Source organism: Erpetoichthys calabaricus, chromosome 13, assembly GCF_900747795.2.
Source record: "Erpetoichthys calabaricus chromosome 13, fErpCal1.3, whole genome shotgun sequence".
NCBI classification, from domain to species: Eukaryota; Metazoa; Chordata; class Cladistia; order Polypteriformes; family Polypteridae; genus Erpetoichthys; species Erpetoichthys calabaricus.
The window spans coordinates 136,129,974-136,148,236 of record NC_041406.2 but is presented as its reverse complement, the minus strand read 5'-3'; the positions used below and the strand labels follow the sequence as shown (position 1 = coordinate 136,148,236).

General features: G+C 40.1%; 1 protein-coding gene across 5 annotated transcripts in view; it reads left to right on the top strand.

Annotated features, from left to right (window-relative positions):
* mboat1 (membrane bound O-acyltransferase domain containing 1) overlaps nucleotides 1-18,263 on the top strand; it is a 182,523-nt gene that overhangs the window by 144,050 nt on the left and 20,210 nt on the right. For all 5 annotated transcript variants that reach the window (XR_007936554.1, XM_051935504.1, XM_028817644.2 and 2 more), the window contains 2 exons: nucleotides 4,862-5,054; nucleotides 11,783-11,886. Coding sequence is in view for 4 of the 5 variants with exons in the window: in XM_051935504.1 (XP_051791464.1) it covers nucleotides 4,862-5,054; nucleotides 11,783-11,886 (297 nt within the window). In the remaining variant the exon portion in view is untranslated. The remainder of the gene's footprint in view (nucleotides 1-4,861; nucleotides 5,055-11,782; nucleotides 11,887-18,263) is intronic.

The following is an 18,263-nucleotide window of genomic DNA, read 5'->3' as shown; positions in this document are numbered from 1 at the left end:
AAAAAATCTACGATATAAAAGCCTTACATTGCACAGACTAACAAGCCATAAAATTAAATAAGGTCTGAGATTGGCAATGATTGGTTTCTAATTAAGCAATTGGGTTGAATGAAAACCTGTAGCCACTGCGGCTCACCAGGACTGACATTGCCTACCCCTGTTTTACATCTTATTGCTAATAAGGAGCAATTAAAACACTGAATGCAGCAGTTTAAGATTGAAATAAGCAATTAAGGTTGGAGAACCTTAACAAGCGAGACCACTAAAATGAAGCATTAAAATGTCACTTAAGCAATATGTGCTTCATCAGCAATAATTGAGTTCTCGTTAAGGAACTGGGTTGGAACAAAAACCTGCACATACTGTGGCACTCCAGGACCGACGTTGCCTACCCCTGCTTTAGATAATAAGTATTCTATGCATTTAAGCAGTTAAGCCTGAATAACTCTTGGGACAGTATTCTGCTGCCACCTAATGGATGAAATAATATTGTGCCGCAAGAAAAAACAAACATGAGTATTTCTATGCTTTCTGCCACATTTTGGTAACTCATCAATATTCCTTACCGGAACAGAGGCTACAATGAAAAGAAATGGCAAATGAAAAGCTTTAAAGGCAGTTTTAGAACAAATTGAAACTGAATTATTGCTTGAATCGAGTGATGGTGATAAAGATTTGAATTAGTCATCAGACATTGACATGGAAAGTGAAACTGATGCATGATAGAGCACTGTACAACTGAACCGCATGATGTGCCCAGTGAATTCTGTGGCGTGAAGCTACACCATGGTGCAACAGTAGCTAGATGATAAAAAGGCAAAATAATTATGATTAAATGCAAGAACAAGCAAGATGTTACCCCTTAAGCACTGTTCACAATGTTGCAGATGTCAAAATTCTTGCCTAGGGAAATGTGGAAGTAAGCTAAGGCTTGTGCTGTGGTAGCCTATAAGTAATGCAAGGGGAGCAACCCACTTATGTACCCACTTATGTGCAGGCAATAAAAAAATATAAGAAACGTGCTCAAAGAAACAGACTTCTACTCTCTGAATTGCAACATAGTGCTATGAGTTTTTTGACTGTCTAAAAACATTACACAAAGTACTGTATGTGTACTATCTACATTAGTACAGCAGCGGACATTAGACATACCTCTTTACTGTATTTATGTTGTCATTTTGATATTTCGTATGTTTCTGTTAGATATAATAACATTTTTTCTTGTTGAAAAAATTCAGTGTTTTTGGTTCATTTTAACCGGGGAAAACATAGTGCTAAGGAGGCTGCACAACACTCGACTAAAGCCCCCATCGCACCACGTGACCTGCCCAGCAATTTCCAGTCACAGATTTCATTTACATAATTGTATTGAGTCGGGGGCAGTCTCAACACACTACCATGACTTTTAGTTGTGTTATAAGACCAATGCCTGGGCCAGGAGTTGTACTGCATACTCTGTCAAATACAGTATGGTGTGCTCTTGTTGATGTTCTACAGAATGAATCTGCAAGAAGACAGTTTCATTGTGGTCACCAAAGGATATTTGGTCATCATTCACCACCCTGAGGTTGCATGCTGACTTGGTGGGTGTTAGCAATAATGAGCTAAACTGAACAGAGTTGGATTATTGAATAGACCCAGCTGACAGGGATAACAAGAAGGGCAGTCTTTGCCAGTTTGAGTTGGAAATGATTACATTTTACATTTACATTTACATCATTTAGCAGATGCTCTTATCCAGAGCGACTTACAACAGTGCTTAGTAGTCTACGACTGTTCTTCAGTCTTTAACACTAGAATTACCAGAGCCTACGAAAAAACTCGTAAATCCGTCCCACCTTAAATCGCGTCTTAAATCCGTTTGCACCTCTCTGCCAGAGTCCTTTGTCATCTAAATGTGCTGATAAAGCTACTAGCAGCCAGCTATTCCATCCCCCCACCGACTTAGAATGAACTTCTCTCCTAGCTCAAGCCTTGCCTTGATTTGATTACCTGGGATTGAAGTGGAGTTTTACAGTGGAAATAATTCTAGCGTTATTTGGAATACACGCATTTCATGTGTGTTCCATTTCTATAGTAGGCTGTGCTAGGATTAAATCTACTGTCATTAAACAAGTTACCGCTGACCAAGTTGTACACAAAACCATGCTAGAAGAAAATAGTAAGTTATTAGTACAAAAATTTTTTTTTTTTTTTTTTTGAGAAAAGGGTAGAAAAGAGTATGGGGACTTTAGTCCCCCAAGTGCTGTTTAAAGAAGTGTGTCTTCAGACGACGTTTGAAGACAGTGAGGGTCTCCGCTGTTCGTACAGTAAGAGGAAGTTCGTTCCACCACTGAGGAGCCAACACTGCAAAGAGTCTTGATGCATGTCGTCCTCTTCTTTTAAGTAAGGGTGGTTCGAGACGAGCAGTGCTTGATGTTCTGAGAGAGCGAGAAGTGACACGCTGCTTAACCAGTGCTGATATGTAAGGTGGTGCAGTTCCAGTTTTGGCCTTAAAGGCAAGTGTTAGGGTTTTGAACCTGATGCGGGCAGCCACAGGGAGCCAGTGCAGGTTCCGCAGCAGAGGTGTAGTGTGTGAGAATTTGGGAATATTAAAAATGAGTCTTGCAGCTGCATTCTGGATCAATTGAAGTGGTCGTGTTGCCTTTAGTGAAAGTCCAGACATCAGAGAGTTGCAGTAGTCCAGCTAAGAGATGACCAAGGTCTGGACGAGAAGCTGAGTAGCCTCTGTAGTGAGAAAGGGGCGGATTCTCCTGATGTTGTAAAGAAATGATGCTTGATGAGAGTTAATGATATGTAGGTAGCACTAGCTAGCTGTAATGTGTTGAGTATAGTCACTATAGCTGTCTCAATGGAATGGCCATTTTTGAAGCTTGAGTGATTAGAATCAAGCAGTCTGTTCTGCAGAGGAAAATAAGATAGGTGATCTGCAGATTAGTTTAGATGTGATTCATCAGGTGACCACCTCAGAGTTATTAGATTTGCTGCCCAGTTCTGGAAGGTCTTGAAAAAAATGGGATCTCGAACTTTGGGATCTGATGTTCCTGAATAGTATGTACTTGAGTTCAAGGTGCTAAATAGTTGAAATGACAACTGAAAGTAAGCCTCCTCTAAGCAAGCCTCCGAAAAAGCAGGTGTTGCATTCCTGGTTTGGAAATTTACAAAATAACAGTGTTCTCAGACTTATTGTGACCGCTGCTGCAGGGTGACGTGGCAGCCCTTCAGAAACCCCCTCTTAAACTGTTTTTCAATGGGAAACAAACACACTCTTACAGCCCCACTTTGCGGGATCAGCTGCAGGTTTGCTGGCTTAGGACACGATGTGCTCCTCGCGTGGGGCTTTGAACATTTAAAAGACTGAGGCACGACCATCCTGAGGTCTCACTCTCCTGTCTCTCTTTCCCCCAGACTCCCTCTGCTCCAGCTGTTGCTACTGAGCTGCTGTACCCCCTTGATGATGAAGACTTTGTGTTCTTTTGAGCAGGAGTCTGGGCTGATGCGTCAAGTTTGACAGCTGTTCCTTGTGAGGCCGGATTGTCTCTGAAAGAGACTTGTGTTTGTATCTGCTAGAACAGCAATAAAGTTTCTACCCCTTGGAAAACCTGCTGTACTCTCCTGTGCAACTTTGTGACCCAAGCTTGATATTATAAATTCTTTATAAAACTTGTGACTGTTGAAAAGTGGAAGCTCCTGTATAAAATGCCTGCTCAATTCCAATTGTTTCAGTTGAACACATAACACACTTTCTTTAACAAAGAGAATACACAGCTTTAGGGGGTTCTCAAACTAAGCACTAGAGTAACAGTGAAGCTTCTTGTTTTCATTTCAACCAGTTTCCTACTTAGAGAACATTAGTGCCTACAGAATATCACATCTTAAGTTTTCATTTTCTGTATTCTCATTCTGCAGAGTAAAAAGTATACTTAATACAGCTTTAAAACTAATAACCACTGTATATTAGAAGATAAACAATATTATATACAAAAGTTATGATCCAATAATGGAATCTTTATTTTTGATTGATTTTATTCATTCTTTTAAGACATTTGCATGCTATGATCACAGTTTAGAGGAATTGATGAGGTGAACATGAAGAGGACAAAATTATTTACAAATTTTTATATTACACAAAATATTTTGAATAGGAAGAAAATGCAGAGACTTCTTGAACTATGTGGTACATCCATTTACTTGTAATTACAGTCCTTGCTGCATAATTTTGAATTAACTGTGGGGTAGAAAAGTCATTTGAACAGACTCATAGTAATGCATTAGTCTAAGCCATTTTCTGTGCAAAACAAGTAAATTAACTAGCACCATTATATCCTGCAAATTAAAAATCTACCATAGTTAACAGTGGTGTCATTTTGAAGGACTGAAATAGTATAATGTGACAAAAGATTTATTATTATCAAAGATAACACCCAAATCAACACTGATTCTTAGTGGATAACAGGTCCCTGTGGGTTCATCCTCGTGTTCCAATAGTATAGAAAAGAATTTTCTTATTTGCATTACATACTATAAATAGTTGATTATACTTTAAAAATTAGTTGCTCAAAAGGTGGTTTATCAGAAGTCAACACTGACAATATCAGTTGCTATACTGCTACAAATATTTTGAAATAAACTATATTTGAATTCTTAAAAATCCACAGTTTCCATTAGACGGCTGCATAAAACCAGAGCCTAAGGCAGTTGTACTACTACTGACTTATAGGTCTAAAAACCTGGGTATGATTTCCAATACAGTCATTGACTGAATCATTTACACAATGTCTGTTTATGATCTCTTTTGGCACAGTGCCACTGTTTGTTTTACAGAATCTTACCTGTATGTTTCTTTTTTTCTGTTTTCTAGGGACCTGTTATACGTAAATTAGTAATCTGTGGTGTGTCAGTATTTTTATTTCTCACTCTTGCCAAATCCTTCCCTGTTGCTCACATGCTGAATGAACAGTCCATGAGCAAGACATCATTTTTATCACGGGTCTGTTATTTCTATATTGCAATACAAGCTGGAAAACCAAAGTACTACTTTGCTTGGACAATAGGTAAGATAAGTCTTTTTTACTGCTATATTTAATCAATAATTTTCTAAAAATAAACAACAGACAAAAGATTTTGTGCTGAAGACATATTAGAATATATTAATATATGCATTGGATTCAGAAAGTATTCAGGCCCCTTCACTTTCTGCGCATTTTATTGTGTTGAAGATTTCATTTAAAATTGATATACAGTATTTATGGTTTTTGCCCATCACTCTACATCCAACAAACCCATAATGACAAAGTGGAAACATGTTTTTGGAAAGGATTGCAAATTTATTAAAAATCAAAAATTAAAATTTCTCATTTATATAAGTATTCAAACCCTTTGTTGTGACACACCACTTCATGTGAATTTCCCATCGGGATTAATAAAGTATCTATCTATCTATCTATCTATCTATCTATTAGAGTCCACCTGTGGTAAATTGAATTGATTGGATGTAGTTTAGAAAGCCATACACCTGTGATAAAAGGTCCCACAATTCACACATGCAAGTCAGGGCAAACACCAACCCATGGAATCCAAGGATTGCTCTGTAGTCTTCTGTGATAAATTGTGGTAAGGCACAGATCAGGCCATGGGTATAAAACCATTCTAAAGCTTTGAGTATTCCCGGGATCACAATGGCCTCAATAATTGTGAAATGGAAGAAGTGTGAAACCACTAATACTCTTCTTAAGTTGATTATCCAGCCAAACTGAATAACCATGCAAGAAGGTCCTTGGTCAGGGAGGTGACTAAGATCCCAATGGTCACTCTAACAGACCTTCAGAAGCCCTCTGCTGAGATGTGTGAACCTGTCAGAAGGATGCCAATTTCAGCAGCACTCCATCAATCAGGCATTTATGGTGGAGTGACTAGATGGAAGTCCATCCATCCATCATCCAACTCGCTATATCCTAATTACAGGGTCACGGGGGTCTGCTGGAGCCAATCCCAGCCAACACAGGGCATAAGGCAGGAAACAAACCCTGTGCAGGGCGCCAGCCCACTGCATGGCACACACACACACACACTAGGGACAATTTAGGATCACCAATGCACCTAACCTGCATGTCTTTGGACTGTGGGAGGAAACCGGAGCACCCGGAGGAAAGCCATGTAGACACGGGGAGAACATTCAAACTCCACGCAGGGAGGACCCGGGAAGTGTACCCTGGTCTCCTAACTGTGAGGCAGCAGCGCTACCACTGCGCCACCGTGCCACCCTTAGATGGAAGTCAATCTTGAATAAAAGGTACCTGGTAGCATGTTTGAAGGACTCAGAGAGCATGGGGGAAATATTCTTTCATCTGATGAGACAAAATTGAACTCCTTGGACAGAACTCCAAGCAGTATGCATGATGAAGTCAAGGCACTGCTCATCACCTGCCTAGTACCATATTTACTGTTCATTGAGACATGGTGGAGGCAGCATCAAGCTATGGAGGTGCTTCTCAGTAGCAGAGACAGGGAGACTGGTCAGAACTGAGGGAAGGATACAGTAAATTCAGACAAGTAGACAGAGGTTCTTGAAGAAACCCTGCCCCAGATTGCACTCAAATGCATACTGGGAATGGGATAGAGCCAAAACAATGCTGGAGTAGCTTTGGGACAGTTCTTGACTATCCTTGAGTTGCCCAGCAAAAGCCCAGACTTAAAACCCATAGAACATTTGTGGAGTGACCTGAAGATGGCAGTTTATAGATTCATTCCATCTGATCTAATAGGGCTTGAGATAATCTGCCAGGAAAAATTGGTTAAACTTCCCAAATCAAGGTGGGCATAGTTTGTATTGACTTATCCAAGAAGACTCAAAGCTGTAATTTCTGCCAAAGGGGGGCTTCTACAAAGTTCCAAATTAATGGTTTGAATACTAATATGGATGATAGATATCAGTTTTTGATTTTTAATATATTTGCAAACCTGAAAACATTTTCCCTTTCATTTATGGGTAATCAATATTTATCCATTTAAAATTAAATCTACAACATATTACGGTGTGCAGAAAGTAAAGAGGACTGAATACTTTCTGCATCCACTGTAAGTCTGCATACTGTTACCTCCTATGGCCTGTTTGACCAGAAAGCCTATATGCTGACTAACACATTTATCATTATGTTAATTCTAACATTTTTAGTTTACATTCAGTTTTCATACAACTAATATAAAGTACATAGTATATTTTGAGTTAAGTAAAAGAGGAGAATAGAAATTATGATAAGCAGGAAAAAATGTCTTAGAAGTACAGCAAGAAATAATTTTATTTTTCTGTATGAGTTCTAGGTAGTCAAGGTTTTTCTGTGACACCTTGTTTGGTACATTACTGAACGAACAAATAATTGGCTTCTTTTTGTGTAGCATTTCCAGAGCAGTCATATTTATTTAAATCAGTGTTGGGTCAAAATATTTAAATAAAGTAAATAAACCAAGACATTTTTAGGGGTTGTCAGTGGTTCTGTGCGTGACAAAATACTGTAATGTTTGTATGAAATATACCAATCAATAAGCTTCTACCTGTGTCTTTGTATTCCTGTTGAAGAGTTTATTTTAAAGAAACTGCCTGGATCCACCATATTAATCTCCTTCATAATGTCAAACATTTCAATTATGTCACTACGTAATGTATGTTTGCTTAAACTAAAAAGTTTCATCTCCTTCAGTTTTTCCTCATAGCTCATACCTTGCATTCCTGGAATCATTCTAGTTGCTGTTCTCTGTACTTTCCCTAATCTGCTATATCTTATTTGGAATATAGAGACCAAACCTGCACACATTACTCCAGATGAGGCATCACAAGTGCATTATATATTGCTTAACCATAGCCTCCCTTGGCTTATACTCTACATATCAGGCTATTAGAACACATATCCTATTAGCCTTCCTACTACGATGCCTTGGTTCTTCACATAAGGTTTACTTTGAAGTTTCAAACCTCCTATTTTGTATTTAAATTAAACATTCTTATTCCTTACATGTAATACTTTACATTTATTTAAATTTAATTTAAGCTGCCCAAGCCTGTGTTTGGTCCACATTCCTTTGAAATTATTTTCCTGATTCTGCATTATCCATCATCTTATTATTTATATTCTTATCAAGATCATTTCTGTATATTAAAAAGATCAGCAGTTTCATCTGAGAAATTCAGAAAAAGTTCCTCACACCAAAATCCTTTACTTCTGATGTTAAAAAAAATTTTGCACATATGTACAGAATGTGCTTTGAATTTCAGCTTCTTTAATTTTGATCCCTAATGTTTCATACCTTATCAAAATCTTTTGAGAAAATCAAAATAAATAAGAAAATGTGTTTATCCTTAAGCACTCTAGAATGAATGGTATCTGGTCCTATTAATTTATTTGATTTTAGACTTTTTAATATAAGAAGTACTTCTCTGGTTACAATTTCAAAATCATTAGGTACCTCCTGAACAGTCCTTGTAATCAACAGTGTCCAAATAAATAGTGCAGTGCTTCAAACGTTATTAAATAAATACAGTAATCCCTCCTCCATCGCGGGGGTTGCGTTCCAGAGCCACCAGCGAAATAAGAAAATCCGCGAAGTAGAAACCATATGTTTATATGGTTATTTTTATATTGTCATGCTTGGGTCACAGATTTGCGCAGAAACACAGGAGGTTGTAGAGAGACAGGAACGTTATTCAAACACTGCAAACAAACATTTGTCTCTTTTTCAAAAGTTTAAACTGTGCTCCATGACAAGACAGAGATGACAGTTCCATCTCACAATTAAAAGAATGCAAACATATTTTCCTCTTCAAAGGAGTGCGTATCAGGAGCACAGAATGTCACATAGATAGAGAAAACAATCTCTAGCAAACAAATCAATAGGGCTGTTTGGCTTTTAAGTATGCGAAGCACCGCGGCACAAAGCTGTTGAAGGCGGCAGCTCACACCCCCTCCGTCAGGAGCAGGGTGAGAGAGAGAGAGAGAGACAGAGAAAAACAAAGTCAAAAATCAATACGTGCCCTTCGAGCTTTTAAGTATGCGAAGCACCGTGCAGCATGTCGTTTCAGGAAGCAGCTGCACAAAAGATAGCAACGTGAAGATAATCTTTCAGCATTTTTAGACGAGCGTCCGTATCGTCTAGGTGTTCGAACAGCCCCCCTGCTCAATCCCCCTACGTCAGGATCAGAGAAAGTCAGCGCAAGAGAGACAGAGAAAAGTAAGTTGGGTAGCTTCTCAGCCATCTGCCAATAGCGTCCCTTGTATGAAATCAACTGGGCAAACCAACTGAGGAAGCATGTACCAGAAATTAAAAGACCCATTGTCCGCAGAAATCCGCGAACCAGCAAAAAATCCGCGATATATATTTAAATATGCTTACATATAAAATCCGCGATGGAGTGAAGCCGCGAAAGGCGAAGCGCGATATAGCGAGGGATCACTGTAATCCATTAAAAAGGTAAAAATCCCAGGCGTTAAAACAAGATTAAAATACTACTGACAACATTGGGGTCACACCAGCCAAGCTCTGCTCCTTCCCAGTCTCTCCAGCTCACTTAAGGTATATTCAGCGGGAAAAGACTTCAGCCACCACGGCCCTCATTCTACCGCCCCCCGTCATGGCTGCCTCCGCTGGCATCTGCCTGACCACTCAAGGTTGGTTGTCCTCCCGTCTTCTTTCTCGCACTCGGTCGTCCCTTGGATTCCTGAGGAGGACGTTTCCCCGATCGTACCCACCCTATTAAAAGCCTCAGTAGGAACGACCCTGTCCCAAGAGTGTCGATCACTCGCTCCATCTGGGACCCCCTGACCTCGCTGATGTCCTCTGTTTCACATTCGGCTGGCTCGCCCACTCTTTTTCCCCAATGCTGCGCTTGCGCTCTCTGCCTCTTCCTTTCTTTTACCGTCTTCTTTTTTCCCTTCTGCCTTGCACTTCTCCTATTTATTACTGGGACGTGGCTCAGGTGTTGCTCTTAGCAGCTCCCAGCTTTAATCACGGATTTCTCAACCTGTGCACATAAGCAAGGAAACGCCCGCCTCACGTAGCATCCAGGAACCGCTCCGGCCACACTACCATGCCCCCTCTTTAAGCCGCGAGTGCTGTAATTATTTATTTAAAAACTGGGCTTTTCTTCAGAGCCCTGGACCTGCTGTATCACGGGTTGATTCTTTACTGTGTGACAGACGACCGGCTATGGACTCCGGTCATCACCCCCAGGCCGCTAGGAGGAGCCCTCCGGACAGCATATTTGTGCCCCGAGTTCCAGCAGGGCCTTATGGACTTTGTAGTGTTTTGACACAGCCCTGCTGGATACCTTGGGGGCCGCCAGGAGTCGCTGTAGGGGGGCTAGTGGGCTCTGGCATGCCCTTTAACCCGGGAGTGCATCCCAGTCACGTGACTGGAAGAAGCGATGTGCTCCCGGGATGAAGAAAAGGATTTTGCCCTGACCCGGAAGGAAAACGGACTTGTGGGTTTGGCTTGGAGCCACTTCCGGGTCAGGGGCTTTAAAAGGACTCTGGGTGAGCCCAGACATTTGAGCTGAGCTGGGAGGTAGGGTGGCGACGTGTCTGGGAGAGGAGGAGTATTGTTTATAGAGAGAGTTTATTGTTTAATGAGTGTGGAGTGGAGGGTGCTTTGTGCACTTTATAATAACAGAATAAAAAGTTATTATTATTATACATTCACCTGGTCTGAAGAGTGGTACCTGAGGGTTCGAGAGGTGGACAACACGCTTAACTGCTACAACTGGTAAAAACATAAGAAAAATGCACATTCAGAGCATCTGCTATCAGTAAATTTTAGTTTGGTCTTTCTGTTGTGATTTTATTACTATTTAATAATTACTGTGCTACTGTGTATTGTTAATGTTTCCATTAGTATAAACCTATGTATTAAATATCAAGAAATTCAAAGATGATGAGAGAACGAGAAAGAGAATCTGTGTCTCGGTATGCCCAGAAGACTGTTAGACTGTTGTTTTCAGTATTGCATTCACTTTACTTTGAAATATCCCTGCATTCTTCTGTAATGTTTTGTTTTTGTCATAGTAAAGCCATTATTTTACCTTACTTGGCTTCCTTGGCATTATTTGAGTACAGGGCTTGATTTGTTTTGTTTCAAAGTATGCTTTGTTTTAGACTATATTTCATTTACCAGTCATTCCCTGTTCTTCCTGCATACCTTTTTGGTGTCAGAGCAATTCCTAGTACACTTCAATTCCTTTCATACTGTTTAAAATGCTGAAGGAATCTCCTTGGGTCATTTTTCAACTTCTCCATGATATTTCTTACTATGACTGTCTTGTAGCATTCTGAGTTGGCTATTTCAGAGTTTACGATTATACTGTTATGCACTAGTTGTGGAAAACAACACAAGTTTTGGAGAAGCTTCTAAACATGTCTGTTTGCAAATAAACCCATTCAAAGTGTAAAACAGGTGTAATGATATTATTATTTTGCATTGTACAGGACAGGCTGTATTTATTTGCTCAGCATGCAATTTAAGTTTTAGATCACTGTTATAAACTAATGTGCAGAGATGCTGGAGCAAAGAAAATTAATAAATCAATAGGTTTAACTGTTTAGATAACAGAGAATTGCAATGCAATTGCAAAAAATGGGTTTTGAGCAACAATACTTACTTTGATGCAAAATGTATAATTATTAGTAAAACGTGTACTTGATTCTAAGTGTGATATTTTATTCTTTATTAATCAAGCAATGACAGTAAATATTTCTTTGAACACAGAAAACTAGTAGGAAGCATTTTTTTCTTACAGCGGATGCAGTCCACAATGCTGCAGGATATGGATTCAGTGGCATAGATGACAAAGGAAACTTCCGCTGGGACCTTGTTTCAAACCTAAACATTTGGAATATTGAGGTGATCAATTTTTTTAAACTATTTTTAAGCTTAAAGATCAATACCACTTGTAAGAAAGAACATAGACAACTGTGAAGTGTTGGGGCACCCATATTAAAAAGAAAATAAAACATCTTTGTTGATGTGAGTCTCTAAATAGACTGCTTGAAGATGGTGGAGCTTCCTGTGATAAAGTCATCCGGTAGGAAGAGGCAGGTCCAGGCAGGCAAACACTGGGAGTGATGTCATGGATGGTAAAGCCATCAATCTTCTGGTCTGCAGAGGAAGGAACAGATAAGGTGTTAGTCAACAATGCCCTTTTGTATTCTAGCTAGAAAATTACTATTATCCAAGTATTGTAACCTGTCCTCAATACGTACGTGTGTGACACACTATGAGTAAAAGAAGCAATAGATGTGGAAAGGTACAGGTGCATCTGCCTCCCATATTTTATACTACACCTGTCTCTAAATTGCCCAATCCTCTACCAACTTGCCCAGTTCCCCATTCTTCTAAAACCCATACCATGATGTCCACACCCCACTTCCGTAATCTTCCAATAACATGCACTTCCATCTGTCCTATAACACATCCAAACCATAAGTCAAATGCAAATCTTATTCTGCCTCTGCAAACAGAGTGCCCACTCCTTAGGTATTTCCACTGTATTTCATAAATCCACATCATACAATCACTAGTCCTCTGATTTTTCTCAAGTCTTACATTCCTGTTTATTATTTTCCACAACCATAGAGCCATTCCCACCCTAATTTTATTCTATACTTTTTGGCGCCTTTCACTGAGAAAATGTAGGTATTCACACAGAAATTAAACAAATATAAGTTGGAAACAATTTTTAATGGATGTTGACATATACTGACACTAGACACATTGTGCAAATAAACAAATTTATTTTGCATTAACTAATTAAATTAAGTAGAGTTTTTTAAATATTTGGAGGAGGGAGGTGTCCCAGATTACAAATTACCATTGCAAAGAAAATTATACCTTATGTTATCTAAAACTTCAAAACTTGACAAGTATTCTTTAACTTTCTTCTAAAATAGTATGCTGGTCTCTGCCTTTGTTTCATTTCTGTTTTGATTTTTTAAATACACAAAGAACCATTTCATAATGGGGCACTTGTTCAACTATCTGTTAGGGTGGAGCTTTTTTTAGTTTCATGCTGGTTTTGTTGTATTGTTTTGATTGAATTATTTGCATATCACTCACTATGTAATAAATAGATGTGAAAGGCCTTCTAAGATAGATAGATAGATAGATAGATAGATAGATAGATAGATAGATAGATAGATAGATAGATAGATAGATAGATAGATAGATAGATAGATAGATAGATAGATAGATAGATAGATAGATGTGAAAAGCACTTTTTGGTGCTGTTTCAATTTGTCTCCCAAAAACTGCAACGCAGACCAAAATTTTTTCACAAGCCACCAATGCTTACTTGTGAGTTTATGCAAGCAGACACAATATTTAAGAAGATGACTGGAAGACAAGCACTTAGTCATAAACTAAAGTAAGCGTAAAAGCCAGGAGAACAACTATCATTAACCAAAGCCAAGAAACGTGAGACAAAATCACAGTCAGAATGACTGCAGACAGTTTAAAAGCCAGAGCAACAAAACAAAGAAAATTTAAAGAAAGGTTTAAAGGTTTTAGGAATCTATGTAGTCAGACAGGGAAGAATACCCCTGGATGACACCATATCTCACTTCTTTGTTTAGCGATGGAGTATTGTCAGAACATTTCTGTACATACTGGAATCGATTTGATAAATAAGAACTAAACCAGGCAAGGACATTGCCAATAAGCCCAAAAATCAGTTTCCAGCCTGTGTAGTAAAAGAAAATGGTGAATGGTATCAAACACTATACATAAATCTAAAAATATAATTACAGTAGAATTTCCTTCATGAGAGGATATCTGAATGTTGTTTAAACATATGTTAGTGCTGTTTCTGTACTACGACTGAAAATTTGTGAGGTGAGACTGAATCTGATTGGCAAATCCTTTTTCAAGTATTTCAGAGAGAAATGGGAAGTTTGAAAAGGTTCTATGATTATCAAATATATCTGGGTCTGTGATTTTTTAAGCAATGGTTTGATAACTTCCAGTTTTAGTGAATTAGGTACTGGGCTTTGTATTCAGCAGGAGGCACATCCTACCTGGGAAGAGGTTCATTAGATATTACAGCCTTTACTAAACCTATATATATATATATACAGTATATGTACTACAGTATATATATATACACATATCGCTCCCTAGTGGTAAAGTGTTGATGAAAAAATCAGTAAGATTATACTTGCTTCTGTTTAATATTGGTTTAACACTCACAATAATATAATAGTCAAAGGAGCACTATATTTGACCAAAGAATGATGCAGTTGGGGTTTCTTGCATTCGGCACTTGTCCACGCTGTTCTAGGCATGGGTAGGAGCAATGTCTTCCATCCATCCATACCTTCTCTTTAAACAAGCAACCTCCAAACATAGGTACAATTGGTTTGGTGACTGCAGAAGTTGCTTATTTGGGAACTCTTAAAATAGCTGTGAACACTGACAACCCTGGCCAAATAGGGCACATCAGCACTTCAGCATTGTGTCACACTTGACTCATCTCATCTCCCTATCATGTCCTACCCATCATTTAGATTCTCATTGCATATAAAATTCTTCTTCTTCTTCTTCTTCTTTCAGCTGCTCCTGTTAGGGGTTGCCACAGCGGATCATCTTCTTCCATATCGTTCTGTCTTCTGCATCTTGCTCTGTTACACCTACCACCTGTATGTTCTCTCTCGCCACATCCATAAACCTTCTCTTAGGCCTTCCTCTTTTCCTCTTGCCTGGCAGCTCTATCCTTAACATCCTTTTCTCAATATACCCAGCATCTCTCCTCTCCACGTGTCCAAACCAATGCAATCTCACTTCTCTGACTTTGTCTCCCAACCCTCCAACCTGACCCGACCCTCTAATGTACTCATTTCTAATCCTGTCCATCCTCGTCACACACATTGCAAATCTTAACATCTTTAACTCTGCCACCTCCAGCTCTGTCTCCTGCCTTCTGGTCTGGGCTTCTCTAAACTTCTCCATCAACACCCTCAAAGCAAACATTGCATCTGTGGTGCTCTTTCCTGCCATGAAACCATACTGCTGCTCACTAATCATCACCTCCCTTCTTAACACTTAGCATCCACTACTCTTTCCCATAACTTCATGCTATTGCTCATCAATTTTATCCCCCTGTGGTTACTACAGATCTGCATATCTCCCTTATTTGTAAAAATCGGTACCTGTACACTTCTTATCCACTCCTCAGGCATCCTCTCACTTTCTAATATTCCATTAAACAATCTGGTTAAAATCTCCACTGCCATCTCTCCTAAACACCTCCATGCTTCCACAGGTATGTTATCTGGACCAACGGCTTTTCCATTCTTCATCCTTTTCATAGCTGTCCTAACTTTCTCCTTGCTAATCCATTGCACTTCCTGATTTACTATCTCCACATCATCCAACCTTGTCTCTCTCATTCTCTTCTTTCATCAGCCTCTCAAAGTACTCTTTCCATCTGCTCAACACACTCTCCTCGCTTGTGAGTACATTTCCAACTTTATCCTTTATCACCCTAACCAGCTGCACATCTTTCCCAGCTCGGTCCCTCTGTCTAGTCAATCGGTACAGCTCCTTTAATCCTTGTTTATAAGCTACCCGTTTGCATCTTCCTCCATTCTTGTACATCACCCTATGTTCCTCCCTCGTCTTAAATACGTATTCACCACAGCCATGCCCATCCTTTTTGCAAAATCCACTATCCTCTGACCTTCTCTATTCCTCTCCTTGACACCATACCTACCCATCACCTCATCATCTCCTCTCTTCCCTTCACCATCATGTCCATTGAAATCCGCTCCAATCACCACTTTCTGTCCCTTGGGTGCACTGTCCATCACCTCATCCAACTCAATCTAAAAATTTTCTTTCTCATCCATCGAACACCCAACTTGCGGGGCATATGCACTAACAACATTCATCATCACACCTTCCGTTTCCCGCTTCATAATCATTACTCTGTCTGACACTCTTTTCACCTCCAAAACACTCATCTCCTCCCATCCACATCATGATAGAACAATTTGAATCCACCTCTGATCCACCTGGCCTTACTCCCCTTCCATTTAGTCTCTTGTATGCACAATATATCAACATTCCTTCAGTCCATCATATCGGCTATCTTTCTTCCGTTACCAGTCATACTGCCAACATTTAAAGTTCCTACCCTCAGTTCCACTCTCTTTACCTTCCTCCTGTCCTTCTGCCTCCAGACACTTCTCCCCCCTCTTCTTCTCCTCCTTCTTCGGCCAACAGTAACCCAATTTCTGCCAGCACCCTGTTGGCTTACAGTACTAGTAGCGGCCGTTGTTAACCCAGGCCTCAAACGATCCAGTATGGAAATTTGCATCCTTGTCTGCATATTAATCTGGCAAAATTTTACACTGGATGCCTTTCCTGATGTAACCCTCCCCATTTATCCAGGCTTGTGACCAGCACGAAGAAACACACTGGTTTGTGCATCCCCTGTGGCTGGGTTCTCATTGCATATAAAATTGTGTGTATGAATAACCTTTATAGATCACAGTGGCACACTAAAAGCTTTTGCCTACACCATGCAGTAATGAAATGTTAATAATGCTAAGAATAGGTGCTCCAAGAACATCCATTACACATTTTACTAGTTTTGTTGGAGTTAAGTCTTCCTGTTCTGTTGCAGGATTGTATTTCTAAAATGTTGAATGCATGATGAGATAGGGTTTGCCAAGCTAATATTAGGTTTGTACTGTGATGCTGAGATCTGGGATCTTATATTTTTGATTCTCTCATTAAAGATGTTCATAAAGTCTGTACTGCTAATGTCCATTGGTATTTAGCACTATGTTTCTGAATTCCCATTTGTTAAACTAGGCACTATTCTAACATTACACAAGTTTGAGTGGGCTTATAGTTTTTAACACTCTCTGTCCATGCAATTCAAAAGACCTACAGGTTTGTTGTTTTCCAGCTGCGCTCCAGTTTTCGACACTCTAATTTAAGAGCTTGAGTGCTCTCATTAAACCAGAGAGAGTTTCTATGTGCTTTGATCACTTTTGTTTTAAGGGGAGTAAATTTTTTCCACAATTGCATTTGACTTACTCAAAATATCTATACATTTTGAAACAAAGTTACAGTCTGTCAGGAGCGGTGGGATGAGCTGGCAGTGGGGACCGAAGAGAAGAAGACAATGAGCCAGCGGGATTGATGCCAGACTTATCAAAGAACCCACTGATCCAAGCCGGAGAAGGACATTTTTAAAGGACTGAGCTTTTTTAATGGACATTTATTTATTTCTGGTATTATTGTCTTTTAAAAAGTTCTTATTCTTTTAATGTCCTGGTTTTACGAAGGGGGCTTGGGTTGGTTTTATAAGGGGATCGTTTTTAGTGCTTTCATTTAATTGTTATAGTGCAGTGGTAGAGTGGCCGAGCCGCGGACCTGGGCCGCCAGTTGCATTGAGTTGGTGATGGTGTGGAACCTACCCGTGCAACTGGGGCTTTAAGAGGGGAGGTATGTGGTATAGCGGGTCCGCGGCTTCAAAAAAAAAAAAAGGGCCAGGTTTTAATCAGTATAGCCGTGTCGTTCTCCGTGGGCGCGATTGCACAACTGCAGAGAGTTAATGAGGTAATTGGAGCGAGTCGCACCTGCATGTGTGGGTGCGTTTGTTCTTAATTGCCTCATTGGCTTCCTGCAGTGTGTGATTAAGGCGCTGCACCCACGGTGGCGCGTGGGGAGACGGGGCTATATATTCAGGTCGACATCAAGAAAGGGGTGATATAGATGGATAGAGGAGAGGAGGAAGAGATAGAAAGGAGGTTAAAAGATGGGGAAGAGCGAGAAAGGAGGTTAAAGGACGGGAAAGAGCAGTCTAAGCAGGATGATCTGGCCACCTAGAAGCAGGAGACAGCACGAGCTTGGGCCCCGTGTAGGAGCGTCTGGTTGTGGCGCTCTAGGGGCTAGTCTACCCCACTGAATGTTCGAGTGAGTGAGGTGAGCAAGGCAGGTGTCCTCCCGAGGGATCCGAGGAGCGACTACGGGAGCGCGAAGGATGAAGGGAGGAGAGCCGACCTCTGACGGTCTGGCAGCGATGCATGCAGGCAGCTAAGACGGAGGTTGGCCGAAAGGAGCTCGTGGCTGTTGGGTCTCCGCCGGCTGCGGAAGCAATGGGTGAGCCGGGGAGAATGAGAGACAGAGGTGGGCCAGAGAGTAATGAGAGAGAGACTGCATTTTAACTTCTGCATTTTTTAATCCTAGATTTTGAAGGATTTATTTATAGTTTT